The 20,943-nt window shown below is 43.7% G+C and overlaps 2 protein-coding genes across 5 annotated transcripts in view; one reads left to right on the forward strand and one right to left on the reverse strand.

Annotated features, from left to right (window-relative positions):
* ATXN7 (ataxin 7) overlaps positions 1–714 on the reverse strand; it is an 83,439-nt gene extending 82,725 nt beyond the window's left edge. For 3 of the 4 annotated variants that reach the window (XM_064667300.1, XM_064667301.1, XM_064667296.1), the window contains exon 1: positions 233–360. The gene's annotated coding sequence lies outside the window, so the exon portion shown is untranslated. Of the gene's footprint in view, positions 1–232; positions 361–607 lie in introns of those variants that run through there. The other variant, XM_064667299.1, reaches the window with a different exon arrangement.
* Positions 331–8,055, forward strand: THOC7 (THO complex subunit 7). Its single transcript, XM_064667306.1, has 8 exons — positions 331–464; positions 785–902; positions 1,722–1,849; positions 2,213–2,299; positions 3,148–3,205; positions 6,222–6,288; positions 6,400–6,469; positions 7,680–8,055. Exons 1-8 carry the CDS (start codon positions 446–448, stop codon positions 7,745–7,747), a joined length of 615 nt encoding a protein of 204 aa, XP_064523376.1. The 5' UTR covers positions 331–445; the 3' UTR covers positions 7,748–8,055.
* Positions 8,056–20,943: the final 12,888 nt, after the last annotated feature.

Below are 20,943 nucleotides of genomic sequence, written 5' to 3' on the forward strand. Positions count from 1 at the left end.
ATGGAGGACGGGACGGGCGATGGCACCCCAGGGAGGACACCCCAAGCCGGGAGCGTGGCGTAAGGGCGGCCGGGCCGCCCCCCACCCCGGCGGCCTCGATGGCGCGGCACCATGTGCCGGGGGCATGGCGGGGCGGCCGGGCGGGGGGCGGCGGGGCCGGTGCGGGTGGCGGGGGCGGGGAGGTGGAGCCTGGCTGCGGGACCGCCGCTTCCCTCCCCCGTCGGGCGCTCACCTGGCGGGGCCGCCCCTCGCCAGGGGGCCGGTTCCACGCGGGGCGCGGGGCTCGCCCGCCCGCCCTCCCCGGGCCGCGCGTCCGCCGCCCGCCGGCTCAGGCCCCAGCAGCCGCCGCCTCCCCCTCCATGGCCGCCGCTCTCGCCGGCTGCATTGTGGGAAGCTGACCTCACTCGCTGCTGCCGCCGCCCCGCCGGCTCCGGCACTCTCCGCCATGGGGGCCGTGACCGACGGTGAGACCTCCCTCCCTCCCTCTCTCTCTCTCCATCCTCCCTCCTTCCTCCCGCCCCGCGGCCGCGACCCCCGCCCGGGCTCCCCGCCCGCCCCCCGGGGGAGCAGCCGCCCGCGGGCCCCGAGCCCAGCCCGGGCCGCTCACCCCGCACACGGGCCTCCATCCCGGCCCCGCTCCCTGGATCCCGCACCCGCCCGGGTTCAGCAGATCCGCCCGCTCTGGCCCCGGGAATCGTTCCCTGAAGGGCCGGGAGAGCCCCGCGCGCGGCGCTGGGATGCGGCTGCCATGCCGTGAGAGGATCTAACAGGAGTTTTTCCGCAGATGAAGTTATCCGCAAGCGGCTGCTGATCGATGGCGACGGAGCTGGCGACGACAGGCGGATCAATTTGTTGGTGAAGAGTTTCATTAAGTGGTGTAATTCCGGATCTCAAGAGGAAGGGTATTTGTTTTCTGTTGTTTTGTTTTGTTTTTTTAAGTCTTGGAACTGCTTGGCTTCCATTGCAGCGGAAAACAGGGCTCGATCCATTTTGAAAAAACCCGTGTTGAAATGTGTACGTCTGCTTTTCCTATGGCTCTGTGGTGTTTCCAGGACAAACGCCGAGCACTGTGCTGGGAGATGAGGGCTAGAGACGGGTCAGAAATCACTGAAGGCTGCGGGCTGTATCATGAAATCTGTCAGCACCGCTCGAATGCCCTCAGGATTCCCCTGCCGCGGCATGATCCGTCCGGGAGTCCCGCTATTATAACAGGATCATGACTCGAATATTTTAGTTGGCAGTCCTGCGTTTGTTCTGTAAGGGAGGAGTAATACTGCTGGTATTTCTGCTGCTGTGGTTCTCTTTTTTTTAAAAAAAACCACCAAAACCCAAACAAGTCAAAGTAGTAAGGGATGAGTGACAACATGCTGTGGGGTCCCTATTAGTACTGGATATAAATTCCCAGAGGACACAATATTACGATTGTGTGTACAGAGAAGCACTGCAATATTAAAATACTAATTTCGGCAGTCACAGGGCCAACCCTAGCTGGGAAATTTATAAGCCCCAGATCAAACTGCTCATTACTTTAATACTCACTTTACACCGATAAGGACATGATGGTGGAATTAATGGGTACAATGTTTCTAGCTGTACTTTCAAGAAATTATACATTGAATCTTTAAGGTATTTATTGAATAATTGTTATTTAGCTGTTACTTACGCTACATAAAGTTTTGTACTTTTACACTCTCGGGAATAAATATGTTGTCTTTTTTCAGTTATAGCCAGTACCAACGAATGCTGAGTACTTTATCACAGTGTGAATTTTCGATGGGAAAAACTCTTCTGGTGTATGACATGAACCTGAGAGAAATGGAAAATTATGAAAAAATCTATAAGGATATAGGTAAATATGAGAAAATTTTACTGGTTTCTGTTTGACAGTTTCTCTTTTATGAATGAGCTTGAGCCAGTTCTGCTAAACAAAATATATATATCCAATGAGTGATTTGGGGGGTTTTTTGCGTTTGTTTTTTTTTTTTTTTACTAGATAGCACTCATACATGTGCCGTGAGCATCTTATCAGTATATAAAATGCATACAAAACAAGAGCTTTTTTGACCTATTATAATGAATGTAGTTTTGAAGCTGATGGAGTTAACAGGCCACTGTGTCACAAACAGCTCTTTATCTTTTATAATTTAGCAGAACAGCTTATTTACATGTATTTTTTGAGTTCAATATAACTGTGTATCCTTTTTTTTTAAAGAAAATAGTATAGCTGCAGCCCATGAGAAGATTTCTGAATGCAAAAAACAAATCCTGCAAGCAAAAAGGATTCGAAAAAATCGCCAGGGTAAGGAGCAATGTCTGTATTTAGGCTGGTGGGCTTCATTATTTTGTTATCTTTTTAAATGCATTGTATTGGAAAATAGATTCAAAATGTTTGAAAGTGGGAGGGATGTGGATACTGTATTTAAGCTGATGGGTTCCATACCCTCTGCTGATAGGTTTTGGTGGATGAGGTAGTCAAGGTTGAACCAGGCGATCTCAGTGACATGCAACATCAGGAAAACCTGAAAGAAATGTTCAGAGAGATGTTTTCAGGCCTAAGAAAAATCCCAGAAGCATGTGTTAGTTGCCTAAATAACCACAATATCGTTCTTAAGTGTAATAATTTTTTTAAAAAATCCTAAAAATTAAAAAAATCCATGCAGCATTTTATACCTTTTTCTAAAAATCTTAAATGTTCCTGTGTAACATTAGCACCATTTTCTGTACATATACATTAGATTGTATCTAAATCCAATGTTTATGAATCATACACAAAAGACCAAGTGTGCAGCAGTGCAGAGGTATCTAAAGGTCGTGTTTTCTGGCCTTATCCTTTATGAATCACCATCAGTAGGTAAGTTTGAATGAGTACATAATGGTCTATAATCACATCTGTAGTTTATTTAAAATATCTTTTGATATAATCATCTACTTTGAAATGTTATAGCATGGTATAAAACATATACATTTTTATATATGTATATTTGGAGGTACTTTTTTATAATTGTAAGGTATTATGTATAGATTTGAGAAATGTTAAAACAGTTTTTCAAGAAGGAGAAAGAGCCTGCCATTCTATGGTACCTGAGTTTTGATTCTTGAATCAATATTTTCAGAATTATTTCGATCAACTATTTAAATGTCTTTCAGAATATGATGCATTGGCCAAAGTCATACAGCATCATCCAGACAGACATGAAACATTGAAGTAAGTATAAAACTACATTAAATTACAAGAAGCCAGTAAGTTAGAAGTCACCAGATTTGATATTACCTTGGTTTCAGTTTGACCTTTCATTGCTTTTATATCATTTCTTTTGACACAAGAAAAACTCGTGTCTCTGTGCCCTTATCAGCTTTTTTAATTAACGTCTATCTCTCCCTGTCACAAGCATTGCTAATAGTTTTGAGAGTTTCCCGTTGTTAAGGTGAATAAGTGAACTTGGATGTAAATGCACAACTGATGTCAGTTTACCAGGGATGAGCTTCTCAGAAAAGAGAGATAGTGGGAAGTGCTGCAACACCAGCGAGGAATTCAGTGGTCACTCAAAATGCAAAACACACAAGCAAGTAAGGTGGAATGGGAGAATGCAGGAGAAAGCTCTTAGGGGTTTTTTTTAGTGTTTTCCTTGTAGTAGTTGTTCCTGCATGCCTGGTTATAAATTGCTTTGTTGTACCTCAACATAACCTGCCCTGGCATGTGGGTTGGACCTATCTGTTGTCCAACTCGTCTTGCACGTAACTTACAGTGCAGCTTGTCACATTCTGAATTTGCATTGCTATCTGTGCTTCTGGGGCAACTGTAGGGAGAACCTCTTTGTAACTTTATCAAGCCACAGAAACATTCCAGGACTTACTGCATCTATGAGTTTGCTCTTTCTTCAGTTCATTAAAGGTGTAGAGTGGGGTTACTGTTCCCATTTAAGTGCAGCTTGTGCTTGTCCTATTGCCCACTTTCAGTGAAATTGCCAAGGGAGGCTGTCTTTTCACTTTCTGTGGCCTTTCATACCAAAAGGAAGAGTTTTGATTATACTATTACCCTAATAATAGCATTTTTATAGCTATAAGACATTGACAATATTTCACACATTTCTTTCCTGTGCCTTGATTTCATTACCACAACTTCAGTTATTACGGGCAGTTCTCATGAGGCTTGACTTCATTAGTCATTATGTGACTAATTTATCAAGTGAGGCCTTAATAAAGAACTATCAAAAGTGAAGTTTTTCCAATAAGTCAATTAAGAATGGAAACAAATAAATGAGGACTAAATCAGAGAAGTTGTGGATGCCCCGTCCCTGGAAGTGTTCATGGCCAGGTTGGATGGGGCTCTGAGCAACCTGGTCTAGTGAAGTGTCCCTGCCCACAGCAGGGGCGTTGGAATGAGATGATCTTTAAAGTCCCTTCCAACACACACCATTCTACAATTCTATGATAAATGATACTTTTTGATCTTGGAGGACACCAGCTTGTTTAGGTTTGGAGGGGCTGCTCTAATTTTGCTTAACACATCCAAGCTTAAGTTTCTTAAGCAAAGCTTGAAATGGTGGTAAGTTACAGCTAGTAAGAATGCAGTACGTAGGGAAGTATACAGAAAATCATACAATGAACCAAAGGCCACCCTTAAATCAGAATAGAGGAAGCCTCATGAACAATGTCACACTTTTCATGGAACTCTCTATCACTAAAAACACTTGAGGAAACTTCTTGTGAGGAGAAGCATCATGGTTTATGTCAAGAGCTACATTTATAGCTCCTGCAGGTTATATGGCACAATAGGGCAAAGTTCAGAAAAATACTTTCTTTATGCTTTTAAGGGACTGTTTCTTGGAACAGCTAGTCATACACTACAAAAGGAGCTGTTTGGAGCTTAGTCACAAATAATGCACAGGAGCCAATTCAGGAAGTGACAGGAGCTGAACTACTAAACGACAGTGCCCACAGTGTAATTACATGCAGTATTAGAAGGGCTGTTCAGAAGGGCCAGAAATAACACTGAGTCTTAGAAAAGGAGGAGGCTAGGCAAAAATTCTCTGGAGCAGAAAATAAAAGGAGTAAGATTCCAGATGTAGCTTGGATGTTACTAGGAAAAAAAATTGCATGTCCTTTTGCAGTCTGCTCACACCTGACAGCACGGTGTAAACAGAGAGATTTGGCCAAATGGAAATCTTGCAGAAACTAGAAACTAAATACTGACAAAATCACGGTATGAGACTATGAGCTGTTAGCCAGTTTCCATTAAAGAAAGGGATGATGCCAACACAACCCTCTCTCAGGCATTCCCTTTGAGGTACAAAGCATACTGGCTCAAAAAAAGACAACACCCTCGGGTAGCACTAAAACAGACCTTTTTCCCATTCACAGTGAGGTACTTAGGACTGGAGGCATTTTTGTGGTTCCCTACCGAGGCTTAGTGGTAGCAGCTGTCAGTGCTTCAGAAAAAAAAGTTTGATTTCCTTGCTGACCCCTCTATGGCTCTGTCTGCTGATAAATCAGAGACGATCAGCCTCAGAATTCCCTTCACCTTTAAAGCAACAGTTTGTTCACATTGCATGGAGCATAAATTATGGTAGACATCAGAGGAAAAGTAGAAGGAGGTTTGCATGTAAGAGTTGGTGCTCCATCCTCATTTGAAAGGTGCTGTACACTGGGGTGGGTACCTGATAGTCTTTGGCTTGCCTCGAAAATTATTGTGGTGGTCCATGGTAAGTTCAAGTGAGAACAGAAAGGTTTTCACCCAGAGGGCATTGGAACAGGCTCCTCAGGGCACTCAAGGAGTGTTTGAACAGCACTCAGGCACATGGTGGGATTGTTGTGGCTGTCCTGTGCAGGGGCAGGAGTTGGACTTGATGATCCTTGTGGGTCCCTTCCAACTCAGGATATTCTATGATTCTATCAATCTGCTTCTTTAACTTCCATTGTATGGTCAAGTAAATAATATGTTATAGCAGGACTGGATTGTTACAGTCCATATGCCCAGTGTACAACTGTATTCCAGCTTGGAGGCCTGTTTTTTTGTAAGCATCCTGAAATTACAAGTTTAGAACATAATAATTTAACATTTACGTGAAGTGGCCTTACCTCTGTATTGTTTCACTTGTTATGTTTTGTTTATATATGCTGTTTATTTAATTCTTCTTTTTCCTCTACTTAGTTCAAATCTGTTCTGCAAGAATTTTACAGAACTTTGGCAATTTTACAGAACTGTGGCAATTTCTTTTCAGGCAGCTGGAAGCTTTGGGAAAAGAACTGCAAAATCTTTCTCACATTAAAGAAAATGTTGAAGATAAGGTAGGTCTTTCATAGAGATTGTTATATAATAATTTATTAGGAACACAGTGGGGAATCTGCTATTGGTTGTTTGGCTCTCTGTTTCCTACAATACATATTTTATCATTCCAGTTGGAGCTGAGAAGAAAACAGTTCCATGTTCTCCTGAGCACTATCCATGAACTTCAGCAAACCCTGGAGAGTAAGTGTTGTTCTTAGGTAATAGATATAACTGGGTTGGGTTTCAGTGGATCAAAAGGATTCACAGCTTCCAGCAGTGGGATAGCTCTGTGCAATTGAGGTTGGTGACCTCTTGCATCGGCAGCATTTTTTTCCCCAGTAGTAGTCCAGAGCCTTTTCTTCTACAAGCTACCCACTGTGTCATTTCCTGACTAGCTTTGGGTTAATCTGTAGGCAGCAGAATTCTTTAAAATGTGGGGGTGGAGAATAGCAATTTCAGGTTAGTTGTTTTTTGGTTTGTTTGTGGTTTTTTTTTTAAACAGAGAAAGTATTTCTTACAGAAAATTATTCTTGCGCTTATTTCCAAACGTATTTGTGTAATTCCTATTTTGATAGTTTTGAAAATATCACTGCCATCATGGTATCATTTGAGGCTTTACTAAAAAGAAATTGAAATACAGGAACAGTAAATGACTGACCTACTCAGACAGTGAGTTTGTGATAGAGGAGGGACTAAAGCTGTCATACACAAGAGCTAAATTCAGGAATTAGTTATTTTTGTCATACAAATCATTAATGTTTTCAACACCACTAACTTTTCATGCTCTAATGTGGAAATATTGTTTTTAAATATTATTTGCTGGATATTTGCCGTGTCTTTCGAAGACACAACAATTGGTACAGCCTTTGAGCATGACCTGATTAAATGCATAGATGGCTGTAAGAGCAGACTTTCATTCTCTAAGGCCATTTAGATCTTCTTAAGCAGAATGAACTGTTAATCCTAGGTGAACTTTAGCAGAAGGTTATTGTTATTATATGTTACTAACAGTTGCTTAAGTATTAGTCTTTAGAATGCATTTTCATATGAATATATAGATTACCTTTCAGCTTTCAGGATTTTATGAAGGAAAGTAGCACTTCAGTGTAAGGCACAGCTTCAGTTTGAAATAAATAAACCATTAGTAGGCAAAGAGAAGGCATGTGATTTGAAGCATTCTCATATTGTTTGTTTGAATTGATGCTATAAAATTTACCCCATATTTCAGCAATAACATCCTTAAAAACTTTGAAGGATTTTTTTGTTTGTTTGTTTGAACATAGCACTTTATATAATGAGATAGTCAGCTACACATTCAAGGCAATCAAAATATTTAAGTGGGACACAGCTCTGCAATATAGTCTGTAAATATGACCAAGCATGTTTGACTAACAGTAATATTGAATTTTAGATGATGAAAAACTTTCAGAAGCTGAAGAATCCCAAGAAACTCAAATGGAAGCAGAGGCCAAGCAGTAGATGTAATATGAAGACTGACAATACTACTGAAGAAAGTCCAAGTATCTTCATGTTCTATTGAAACCAACAGTAAGGGAGGTGGAGCTGAAAATAGTTTTCTAGTGCTTCTGTGAATTTTCATACAAAAATACTTGTTATGCTTATGCTTCAGGGGAAAACAGTTGCAGATCTGTGCAGACAGGGACTTTATGTTAATTCACAAACTTTGTAATTTGTGAAATTGTGGTTTATAAAGGATGAAGCTTCTACACAGTGCTTGTGAACTAAGCTGTTTGCTAAACATTGTCAATAAAAAGTGTTTTCACAGATTTTCCTATTTTTAGTAGGCATTGAGCTTTTCTTACTAGACATCAGACTGAGGGCAGTGCATCTCTGCATGAGTCGCAGCTTCCATAGCTTAGTCTAGATGGGACCTGAATCTGAACTAAGCAGGGTCTTAGTTTTTCAAAGTAGCTGTCATTTTAGAACTTACTAGTTTCATATGAAACAAATTACTTCTATAGAATTAATGCTTGTTAAGGGGTTATAAAACAACAAAAATCATCCCGTACTAGCTTTAATTTTTTCCTCAAAGTGATGCAAAGATCTGCAGTGATCCAAGCCTTGCTCTGCTTTGTTTGTTGTGCCACCTCAAAAGTCACATTTTGAAATGGCACTTTTAAAACTGTGATTTAAAAGCTTTGTTCTTGAAGAACCAGGAATCTAATCCTGATACCATTTATAATCTGCTTCTGGATTTTACTTGTCAATTGACTATTATGAAATACATCATAATTTCTGAAACAGATGGTGGAACCCTTCCTGCCTCACAAAAAAAAACTTGAAGCAGCAGAGCAGTAACCATGATGTTAAAGAATCAGAGATACTTGTGTTATTAATAGGGAAGGCGGAATTTATCCACCTGGATCATCCTGCAGTCTATTGGGAGGTTTCAACCTTCCCAAAAAGAGAAGAGAATGGAGTATGCTCTATACTTTTGTAAGGCAAGGAGGAAGGAAGGGGCAGTAGGTGATGTCACTGCCTGTTAGCCTTGTTCTAAAAACATTGAGCCTTCCAGTGGTTTGCGTAAAGGAAAACATTTTGGATCTCACTCAGACAGAGCCATAAGCATATATGGTTCAAGTAAAATAATGATGTTCTACAGAACAGAGCTGCCTTCTTACTCGGTGACAGCTGAGGGGGATTTCCAGGATTGAGACTCAAGACTTTTATAGTCCAAATGCCATATAATTCCCACTCTCAGTGGCTGTGGATCTATGTGCATTGGGCTGAACAGACATATCTGAGCTTGTTTTGCTCACATTCCAGGTTTGCTAACGGCAAGCCAGCTGAACAAGAAGTCACACAACTTCAGTAGCACATTGCAGCCCTGAACTAATAAGCTGTCAAAAGTCTTCTAGTTCACAGCTGGTCAACTCAGAACACAGGGGAAGCTCAGGTTTGCCTGATAGAGCCTGTGCAGACATGCAGTGCTTCTCATGCAGTACAGATTTGGCAGGTTGGGGTGGTGGTTAAGCAAACAAAAAGGATTTAATATGAAAAAATACAGCGTCAAAAAGTATTTAGTGTACTGTATTTTTCCCCTCCTAACAACAGTGAATAGTAAATATTTTGTAAAGCAGCAATACTAAATTATTGCCAAATCAGGGAGTAGTCACTGTCATGAACATATGAATTATGAAGATCATAAATTACAAAGGCTCAAGACACTTTTAAAGCATATTAACATTTTTTTGTGTTTGAAATGCCCTTCATAAGCTACCTGGACTGAATTTTGGTGCAGAGGTGGATGACATTTAACACCTAAAAACAGTCTCCATAGCAGTGTCATCATGAAAATCTGAAAATTTTCCATTAATTGTTTTACACATTTCTTTGGAAATTAATTGCATCACTTAAGTATCTTATCTCAGAACTTGCACTGCTCTGGATAAAACCTGACCATACACATGCCAACATCCAAGTCCATCCCTCTGGTAAGGAATACATAAGCAAAACCAAAAGTTGCACACAAGAGAAGCAAGACAAATGCATAGCAGAGGAATACATTCTAGTTTGAATTACAGTGATGCAATCTTGAAAAGAAATTGCTGCCCTAGAAATTCAAGTTGCCCTGCTGCCATGTGGCAGCAAGAGGGTGATGTCACAAGGCCACCTTGGAGAGCAATCAAAATAAAAAGCAACATCAATTCATTGCAAATGTGGGCTCAGTGGGACATCCAAAATATTTGCTCCTAATATTTTCAGTATTTATGTATCTAACCTCTTGAGCATTAGATTTGTACCAAAAAAAGAAACAAAACCAAATGGAATTCTAATTATCAACAATATTTAATCTGCTTTGTTACTAAACCTCAGGTTCCAGCTTCAAATCTGCCCTGCATAAGTTGGAAACGTGTATCTGCATTTCCTTTAATCTTCTGTTCCAGAAGTTTTCTGTGATGCTGCTTACCTGCATTGACTCTAAATATGCATGTATAAAAATCTAGGTACATGAGCTCAGAATGTTCACAATGACACTATTTAAATAAGAAATCATTCCTGGTTTTATGATTTGCCTTGTCCCTATCTGAGCTGAAGGATTATTATATGACTAAATGCTCCATCTCTTGCTATGTGGGTGCAAAAATACAAGCAGAAAAAGAGTTGCTGAAGTGATAAACTGACATTTGCAATGCCAGGACTTATTTTTCTGTCCTGTCTAAATGAGAGCAGAAGAGGGAGAATGGAACATTGGACAGAATTGGTAACTTGGGTGTAATTTTTAAAGCTAGATTTAGCAAGCTCCACAAAAGGAGGGAAGAAGGAGGAGAAAAAAGGTCCAAGTGACACATTGCCAAGTGATGGGATATCTCTGAAACCATGTTAATTTGAAGAAAGCTGCTGTCAGGACAGAAAATTGCAAAAAATAGATCCCAAAGATTTATGAGCTAGAAATTATGAATTATTTTAGATACTTGTCATGTAAGTTTTCCAGCTGTCACAGCTGCCTTGTACCATGCTTTCCCTCACTCCTTTACTCAAGTCTCAGGTGGGTCTCCTTTTTTTGTGAGTTTAAAAAAGAAAAGAAACTCAGAAATGCAGACAAATACTGCTAGTTCTGCTCTGGAAAAAAAAACCTGTGTGGTTTTTTCTTTCTAGAGTACATGCATTAAGGATGTATAGAGCCATTTTACAGATTTATATGCAACAGACCCTGTGGAAAGCAAGTTGGCGATGGAGAAGCGCTCCACCTTTTGAGCTTCATCCAGATTGTCAAATATGTTCCTGGGTTACCACGGCCTTCATTTCCCAAGTCTGTTTTACCAAAGGATATCAGTGTCACAGAAGTCCCTCCACTCCTAGCCCAGGGCCTGTGTGTTGCTGGGCACTGTGTAAAGGCAGAACAAAAAGGCTGTTTCTGTCCCTGTGTCCTGGGCAGTGCCACAGCAGCCGGGTGGCAAAGCCAGGCTTGGAGCAGCCTGCCCTGGTGTCCACCCTGGCCTGGCCTGGTTCACCTGCCTGCTGGCAGCAGGAAAGAATCCAGCAGGAGCTGCCTGGCAGGGCTGTGTGAGGCTGCTCAGTGACGTGCTGAAGGCACTTGGGGAACGGGACACTAGGGCATCCCAGAGGGACTCAGCATTCTCATGCCAAGGAGCTTCCCAGGTATTCAAGAGTGATCCTAAAGCCAGAGGTGCAGCGTGTAGTCTGTCCAAGATAGCAGAGTCCAGAAGGGAAGGATGAGGTGCCTTAGACCCCTATGCCAGGTGAAATGATGGGGGACTTGTTTCATGGAAGAAGGAACTAAAGGCCTGTCCTGGCCAGAGCCAGAGCACTGGTTGTGTTGGACAGCTGCTGGTGTTGCTGTCTGAATGGCAGGAGCTGGTGTTATTTGAGGGATCCACAAGGATGGAACTTGGGAACAAACTCATTTTTCTACATTTGTTACCTCTGTATTTGAGTAGCTTTTGTGGGGGGCCACACGTTTGGATGGCACAAACCACAGCAGCTCCCGGGAGCTGCCAGACCCCCCACCCATGGGATCATCTAAGTGGGCTTATCAACAGCCCGAAAACTGGTCCCCACCGTGGTCCATCATGGATTCATACCGGAGTGCAGAGCAGGGTGAGCTGGGGAGTACTTGTTTAACACCCCACAGGCACAAAACTAATTCCAAATGCCCTAATGGTGCGAAACCGCCCGGAGAAACCCCGGCTCCCGTTGTTTCTCTCGCCTCCCTCTCGGCCCAGGCTCCCGCACACGGATCCCGCTCCCGACGGAGCCGCGAGGGGGCGGCAGAGGCCGGGCTGCCCGGGAATCGCGGGTCCCACCGTGCGCATTCCCAGCGCTTCCCGGCCTCGCCAGCCCTTTCCAGAGCTTTTCTTTTTCTTTTAGTTCCCGTTTCCCACGCACGGACAGTCCCACCAGTGTCCGGAGGAGTTAAATCCCCGGAGAATCATAGAACATCCAGAGCTGGAGGGACCCACAAGGCTCATGGAGTCCAGTTCCTGGCCCTGCATAGCACGGCCCCAAGAGGGTTTTGCTCACCCCTGCGCTTCGTTTTCAGTGTCTTGCCTGAACTATGCTGATTCTCAAAGCCTCTTCTAAACTGCCCCAAAACACGTAAAACACTGCCAAGGAGCAGAAGGTGCAATGCTGAAACCTTCGCTCTTTGCGATGCCCCATCTTGTGACACAAGCATATCCAATACTTCATTTTCCTACTGATGATAAGATACCGAACCCTTCACACTGCCTCTTCCATGCTGGAAGAGCAGAGCCTGGCAGTGCTTGCAATAGGGACCAACCACCCTCTGGTACACTAAACTGCTGCCTCCAACACACCCAACTCCGCCAGCCCGAAGCCAAGGCAAGAGATGTTTCAGAATCATTCAATATTGGGATGCTCAGAATTTGCAGCATCACAGTGAGAGAGTTGGCAAAAGTTTGCTAAAAGCGTTATACTGCGTGAGAATTCCTAAAATAGGAATTCTCAACAGCCCAGACACATGCTTTTAAAAGGCTCTCACAATAAAGGAAAAATAAAAGGAAAACTAACAACCTCTGTTATGCTTTGCCAGTTTACTTGCAAGGAAAAAGTCACCACCTAGAGAATTTAAAATTATGGTTTATCTCCAAGAAGAGAAAGATTGGGCTCTTCTCGACACAAAGCAGAAGTGCATGCTGGAAATAACAGCATGTGCTGAATGTAACAAATAAGCCCCACTAGCAGCTCATTTGGAATACAAAACAACATATAATTTATGATCTGGCAGGGCAAGTTGACCGTAGCCACCTTCCCAATGACTCTTCAATAAAGCATTACTAAACTTAAATCTCCTAATATGAACCTAAGTGAGATTCACCTTTACATTGAACTTGCTGCACCAAAATCCCCACGTGTTAACTCCTATTCCAAACTATGTATTTTCTCTAAAGCATTGTATTGTTGCTAAAAAAATCCCAAACCACAATAAGCTTCAAAGCTGAAAGCAAAAGCCCCTGGTTGATTACCAAGCATAAGAGACAAGTTTAGACACAACACATGGAAACAACCATCACTGTCCCGTGCAGCTTCTCCCAGTTGCATTGAGGAAACTTTTACAGCTTAGTGGAAATTCACAGGTGGAGATGTTTTTACTTATTTAACAGGAAACATGAAAAAAAAAAGTCTTGGTTTCTTTCTTAGTGCCTGTTAACCTCAGTATCTTCTGAGTCATTCTGCATAAATTTGCAGAAGACGTTCAGATCAATTCTCTTTTGCTCTGTTATTTTGACTGCTGGAAATGGGAAGGGCCGTGGAGCACTGGGTCCACCACTCCTGCCATCCATGTCACTAGTGGCCCCAGTATCCAGCAAGGTGCAAAACTACAAGTGGGAGCATCTCCTGTATCAGGAGCATCCACTACCTGCCTACACATCCGTGAATGCTCCAGTGCCAGGAGACAGGTTATGCTGGAGATTTTCCCTGGGGTGGCTGATATGTGCAGGTTATTTTTCAAAGCATGTAGAGCTGTGTGACATCTCTACCCTTCTGACATACCAGCGTGTCATGCTATTGAGGTAACTTGAAAAGCTATTTAAGGAAAACTGACGGTCCTGATGACAGAAACTTTCCTTGGGAGACCTGTGCCTCGGTCAAATAAGATGTGAGCATCAAAACTATTTGCTGGTATGTAACAGCAGCAGGATTCACTGAAGGAATGAGAGTCTTGCACCTCAGGACTCAGCCTGTCCGGGGCACACATTCATTCAGTTTCTTTTATGGAAAAACAGGTTCTTCCCAGCACTTCTTGGCACATTGACAAAGAGAACAAAATCCCCAGGACCAACCTTTCCCAGCCCCACAAAACCCAACAAAGCAGAGGAAAGCTTTTTTCCTGTACATTGTGTGGGCTCTGGCAATGCCCCTGGGTCCTTTTGCTTGTGCACACAGGGCAGAGGGTGGCAGTGAGGGGGCACAGGAGCTGGGCTCGCCACATGGGCAGAGCTCTCCAGGACCTGCCTGGGTGTAAAGGCAGTCCTGAAGAGCTGGGGGAGCAGAGTGGAATATTTGGGGGGTGCTTGGGTTTGACTTTTCAGTTCTACTCATTCAGGAGGATGGTGTAAGAGACAGCAAATCCCTCTTTTAATAGACAGATTGTATTTAGCTTGTGAGAGGTTCTCTCCCTTTCTCTCCTTTACTGCCTAACCCTTCAAACCTGCCAGCTGCTGCACTAAGCTCACCAAACAATGTCAAAGGATCTCAAGGCACACGGGGAAAAACTCTCATCTAATCTCTTTGCTCCAATAAATAGCCAGCATATTTACTGAATGAAGAGATGTAAAAAGGGGATTTGTGCTCCACTGCATCATCTCTCAAGATACATAGAGACATTCCCTAAGTTTGATAGGACTAAATCCAGACACCAACCCTACAATGCATCAGCCAACACTGGTATACCTGTACCATCCTACACCAAATAATGTAATAGACAACGAAGGAAAACTGTTCACCTCTATTTCAGGCCTCTCACATGATGCTGATTTGCTAGACAGCATATAAAGGCTGGAGCTAACACTCAACAAGCAAGTTTTGAGAAGGAAATCACACTGCTCCTGCAATCTGGGTAAAGGCCTGTGCTGAAAATGATGTAGGGTGGTTGCAAAGCCACTCAGTTAAAAAAAATGGAGTGAGCAAAAATGAAAACATCACAGCGTGGTTAGAGAGCAAAATCCTAAGGGAAGCAGCAGGGTTGTTTGGCAGCACAGTATTTCCTCAGAGCTTGGACTGCAGGACCAGGAGCAAAGCTGCACTGTACAAGCCCAGCCACAGCAAAACAGGCAGGGACTGTGGGCACTGCCTGGAGCTGCCTGCTCCCTGCCCCCACAGGCCTGGGCTTCACCAGTGTTTACTTGGCCTGTGGATGCTTTAATCCGATGTCATGGGCTTTTCAAGTGTGCCAATTCCTGCCGTAGCCTGCTGCCAACTGATAGATGGTTTATGCCACTAACAGCGCCTGAGGATGAGAATTGCTAAAAAGCAGTGGGAATATTTACTTTCTCCTGCTAATGCAAGTAGCAGGCAGGGGATTTCAAAAGCCTTGTAACCTGCATGCAGTCAGCTGCAGACCAAGCCTGGCTGGGGGCAAACAGAAACTGCGGGACACAGCTCCATGGGGACAAATAGCTAGAACATAACAAATCCTCAGGACAGAGGGCTCAAAGACAGGCTGTGGCATCAAACCACTGTGGTGCCCTCAGGGAATGATCATGGAAGGGATGAGAGCCAGCGGGCTTATTGTCTTGGAAGAGTGGAAAGAAGAGAAAGGAAGCAAAAAAGAAAGAGAAAGGAAAAGCAAAGCCAACTGTGTGCTGATTGTCATTCTCATTCTCTAGGACTGAACCTATAGCCTCTGTATGTGCATGTATACAGACATACGTGCACATTTGCTCACCCACACCCACATCCTGCAACTGAAAACCTTGCAGACTGCTGGTTACACTGTACAAAGCTCTTCTGGAAGCTTAAACTGATTAAATCAACACGCGTATCTCAGTGACTCCCATTTTTTCTTCACACCCATTGCTACCACGGCTTCTCAAGCCAGCCCAGAGCCCCCTCCGCTGCTTCTACTCATGATACAAACACAGAGTCACTGCTGAGGAGTAAATATTTGTTATTCTTTGTCTTGACACCTAGTGATGTACTGGAAAGTTCAGCTACCTTGCTGTTTCACATTGTCCTGTTACCACCCATTGTCAAACACCCGCCGCTTGTTTGCGTTACAATGGCTCATCTCTCGGGGGAGCAGCGGGGGAAGAGACTGGGCACACGGACCAGAGAGCAGCAATTTCATCGAGAAATAATAGTAACCAACCAAAATGTACTGATTACATGGATACGTCAGTGCAAATGAGACAAGAAAGATTCCCAGTTGTGTTATCTCCAAATTGCTCCCTGCCTGTCGCTGTGCCTGTGATTAGCCGTGTCAGCCGCAGCAGGCTGGGTTCAGCACCCCGTCCTTCTCCTGCTCATTAATTTCAGCAGCAATTCCCAGTGAGTGAAACAGCAGCAGGCTGTGTTTGTTTGCTAAAATGCTGTAGAGCTCTGTGTTTGGTGTGCTAAAGTCAGAGAGATACTGAGGTGCCTGTTCCTGGGGCTCCATAGCAGACTAGCTCCTGGTGTGCACACCAGGTCCCTCGCACACTGTGTCCCCCCTGTCCCCTCCTGCACACAGGTACCTGCTTCTCTTTGCCTTTTCTTACCTCACAAGTAAAAGTAAGGTACCTAAACTGGCCATATAGGATCATTCAATCATGTTGGCTGCAAAGGATCTTCGGAGGTCTCTAATCCAAACTTCTGCTCAGAGTAGGGCCAGCTTCAGATTTATGCGAGGTTGGTCTAAGCCTGAACCTGGGTGTTTGAGTGTTCCCAGGGATGAAGGTCCCACTGCCTCTGTGGTCTGGGTTCCAATGCTTGACCATTCCCACTGGGAAATTTTTTTAATCCTCAGAGTACAAGCCTGCTACTGCTCATTTAGACAAAGCATTGAAAAGGTTAAAAAGCTCCTCTATTGGTGATGCTCTGATTTTTTTTTTCTTTTTTTTTCCAGCAAAATAGGAGATGAAGAGGCAAAGCTTCACAGGAGCTGAGCTCTTGGACAGCATTATTACCTCCCTACCATCCACACAGCCACCCCAGCTTTCCAGCAGCCAAGGGGAGAGACCAATCCCAGCATTTATTAAGTCAGATCCTACTCTCTCGTCAGCCTGGGTGTCTGAAAATATCACCCTGATGCTTTTCTTTCTGGAAGCAGTTTTACCTGCAGAGTCACCTGCTGAACACTTACACTGTGCATTTCCCCAGCACAGCACGTTCCTCCCTCCAGCAGACTGACAGGATGACCACATCCTTTCCAATAATATTTTATTTGAAAATCTTGAAGAAAAATAATTACTCATGCTCCTCATCAGAAAGGCAAACAATTAGAGTGGTGAATGACATTGTAGCAGTGCTGGTAATTAAGGAACTGCCAGCATTTTAATTATAAACTAATATCTTCAGTGGCTGATGATCCAGCTGTACAGCAGACCAGTAAAAAGCGAGATTGCCAGTTGCAGAGTTATAGAGCAGCAATTAAAGTTTCAGGGAGGTTTTCTGTACTTCTTGCTTATTAAGATGTTTTTTGCCTGTTAAAATCTTTGGGAAAGACTTTCAGTCAAGTCCTTATGAGTAGTCAGCCTTTCTTTCACTCTCAATGATTCCTCTGTCACAGCATGGGATAGGGACATCCTGAGGCCAGCAAGTGTCTCACCAGGCTTTCTCCCATCAACTCAGTGCTGCTTTAACATTTTCCACTTTCAGATCATCAGTCCAGCTATTGCCCAGTCTGACCGAGGGGCTTTGCTGAACCCTGTTTAGAAGGCACCCCAAGTACCAGTGAGGATTTATTTAGTATTATTTAAACAATAAGATTTCATTAAGCATAAAGAAGTTAAGAACTCAGCAGTTGGCAATATCAAAAAAATATTAAAAACAAAATATAAAAAAAATATTAAATATTAAAACCTCCCTACCCTGCAGCAGCCACTGCACATCCCAGGACTGGGATGGAAATACCCCTGGTAAGTGGTGCTATTAGGTCAAGCTGCTTCCAGCCAAGCCCAGGCTGTAAAAATTGATAACAGAAATAGCAAACTCTGATCCCAGGAAATTTCCACAGACCGTGTCCATTCAGTTGGCACAGCACTGAGCATCCAGACATGCCTCTGCTGGCTTGAATTTTGCTGGCTGGTCCCAGGACATACAGGCTGCAGCAGGAAATGCACAGGACAGCTGATGTTACCTGCCTGCAAGGTAGGATTGTGCAGCTCCCTCTGATCTCTCTAGACCCACGATTATAAACTGTGCTGCCTAGCTGACACAGCCACTCTTGCCCTCACTACAGGGGAAGCAAAGCCCCAGCCAGGGCATGCCCCTTCCTCACCTCCCTGCCTTTTCCAGCACAGGTCTCCAGTGAGGATTAGAATACAGGCTTTTCCCTCATTCCTTGCCTGGGGATACCCAGGGATGCTCAGACTTCACACTGGATTCACTGCCTGGAAAATCACTGGCATGTGCTTATGAGAACATATTTCTATCCTTCAGGCCTGGCTCAGGGAAAGGTCCCCACAGAGCTCAGGAGAAGCAACACTTGGGAATAAAAACCTGCTGAACGAGACATGCTGTGTCTTAATTACACAGAGCTGGTATTCCCAGCATCACCAACACATGCACTGGAAGATAAGAGGTGAAGCCTGTCAGGTGGTGAGCTTACCACAGTGCTACCCAGAGCAGGGGTCCCTCGGAGAGATGAGACCCCTGCTCCCACCCACAGCCTGCTGCCCTGGAGCTCACACACCCCAGTGACCTGGCTCATCAGCTGGGGGACAAGAGAAGAGCTGTGAATAGCAGGCAAGGGCAAGGCATCCACCCCAGCTACAAAAGCTGCTGGGTAGCAAATTCACTCTGCCAGCTCATTCCCACTCCTCCAGCCCCTGCAGCTCTGCTTCCTTCACTGGCTGCTGCCTCCCTGCCTGGGTGTGCCTGCCTTCCCCAGGCACTGCACCCCCTTCCCTTCTGGCAGCCTCATAAAACAGCAGGAACAAAAGCTGTGCTGTTTGCAACAGCACCTCAACCTCCACAGCCACACAGGGAAGGTGTTTTCCATATGGGCCTGTGGTTTCAGAAGGAAAATGCAACCTGTCCAGGGAAGATTCTCTGAAGAGTGGTAACAACTTTGGTGGAACTACCTTTATAAAGAGAGGATAAAATATATACATTCTAGACAAAAAGATGTCATAGAAATAGTTCCAGTATCATCAACAGTAAATGCTTTGCTCCTGCATAAAAATTCTAGGTAGTTCTGTCACACACATGGAAAAGAGGGATGCTGCAAATCCTATGGACATAACCCCCACATTCCTAATGTCCTACACTGTGAAGAATTTAAGGTCAAGCACAGGACACTTAATAGTAAAAAAATTCCACCCTTCAACCTTTGGAGTGAGCGTATTCTCTGCCAGTATTGAATGTCACTGCAGCAAAGCTTGAAGTAAGATCTGCACTGTAAAACTTCATTATAAGGTTTTAATAATATGAAAACTAAATTCCATAGCAAATGTTAGGGCTGGCTGGTGTTCTGAGATGTATTTATGCAAAATCTACTGCCAGTTCAAATTAACATATCTCATAACTAGCTCTGGAATGAGAAGTGATCAGCTGAGTGATGAACAAGCCCCAGTTTCTGTCCTTGCTCATGTCCTGCCTCAAGGCTAATCCTCCCTCCTTCAGCACAGCTCCTCCAAAGCTTGTGGAAAAGGTGTCAAATCACGGTTCATAAGGTTTCAGCAGGAAACAAAAGTATTTTTTTATAGCTTAAATGTCACTAGTGCCTGCTAGGAGCTTGTATTTGAAGCGTATTTTGTGCCTGCATTCTTCTGTGGAAGGCAGACGGACTTTTTTCTCTCCTGCAGGAGTTCAGCTCCGAGCCCTGGGATTATCTTTGTCTGTGGACACCAGGTAACCTGTGCAGGGCTCAGTGCTGACAGCAGTGACTTGCTTGTGTCTGGACTACAGTGGGGGATCTGTGAGGTAAATGGGTGCTATGGCAGACCCCTGCACGTTCAGTATTTGAGCTCTCCAGCCTAGAAAGTTGTGCTTAATAGACTGAAGTTTAGAAAATATTTCAAAAAGTTGGAAATGGGTTCTTCCCATTTTTTCTAGCTGGAAAAAACCCTCTTGAACCCTGAAGTTGCATCTTAAGAAGACTAATGGCAAACCCTGAATTAATTTACATGTTCTGCTTGTACATTTAGTCATCACAAGGTTCTCACCTACCATAACTTTCAACGACTTGTTGAATCCTCCTATTTCATGTTTTTAAAATAAAAATAATTAAGAACAACCTTGTGAAAGGACTTATTTTCCTCTTTCATTGTGTTTCTGCTGTCTGCATAGGGCTGCCTTGCAAACCTGCCCTTGGCCAACATCTTTCCACTTATATCTCAGCTGTGTTTGGAGCAGAGCTCCTCTAGCATCACTTCCCAGCAGGAAAAGGAAAGCCTCAGCTGGCAGAGATCCACCTGCTGTGGTCTAACAGGTTCCTGTACCTGCTGGGAAGTGACCCTCAGTCCTGAATGTGAAAAAGGAGCAAACAACAGGAGAAAGATTGCTGTTCTTTGCTCAGACTGTCTAATTATAGGTGGCACTTTTAGACATAGGCATAGTGTTAATGTCAAGGAAGCACATTTCTGTCCTGTATCTTCCCTTACTTACTCTGCACCCTTCTTAGGATACAGGAGAGAACAACTCCTACATGCAATTTATATATATCTGTAGATATGTGTGAGAAATTTTTAATAAAAAGAGGATGACAGTTGCCACAGGAAATTATGAATACATGCATATATACACTAACTCAAACATGCACCCTGAGCCTTTGAGACCTTTCAATTTCTTGAAGGAAATACATTTCACAGAAGTGTGATGCCCTCCGTTAGCTCTCACTTGAACCAAGACCTCAGCAGCAAAGAAGGGGGTGAATATGAACCCAAGCCCTCCTCAAGAGTTCTGATACAAGAGAACATGTTGTTTTGTGATGTGGGCATGTGAATAACTTGTTTCTGAGTCAGTCATAGCACAGCTACTCAACTAAACATGCATTTACCCTCCTGTTACTGCAAGGTAGGGCACAT

This window comes from Pseudopipra pipra, chromosome 11, assembly GCF_036250125.1.
Source record: "Pseudopipra pipra isolate bDixPip1 chromosome 11, bDixPip1.hap1, whole genome shotgun sequence".
NCBI lineage: Eukaryota > Metazoa > Chordata > Aves > Passeriformes > Pipridae > Pseudopipra > Pseudopipra pipra.

Bases quoted from the DNA above. Each gene is read 5' to 3' on its own strand.
- THOC7 (XM_064667306.1), top strand. The intron at 2,300-3,147 runs GTAAGGAGCAAT...AATGTCTTTCAG, and splicing joins GATTCGAAAAAATCGCCAGG to AATATGATGCATTGGCCAAA. The intron at 6,470-7,679 runs GTAAGTGTTGTT...ATTGAATTTTAG, and splicing joins ACTTCAGCAAACCCTGGAGA to ATGATGAAAAACTTTCAGAA.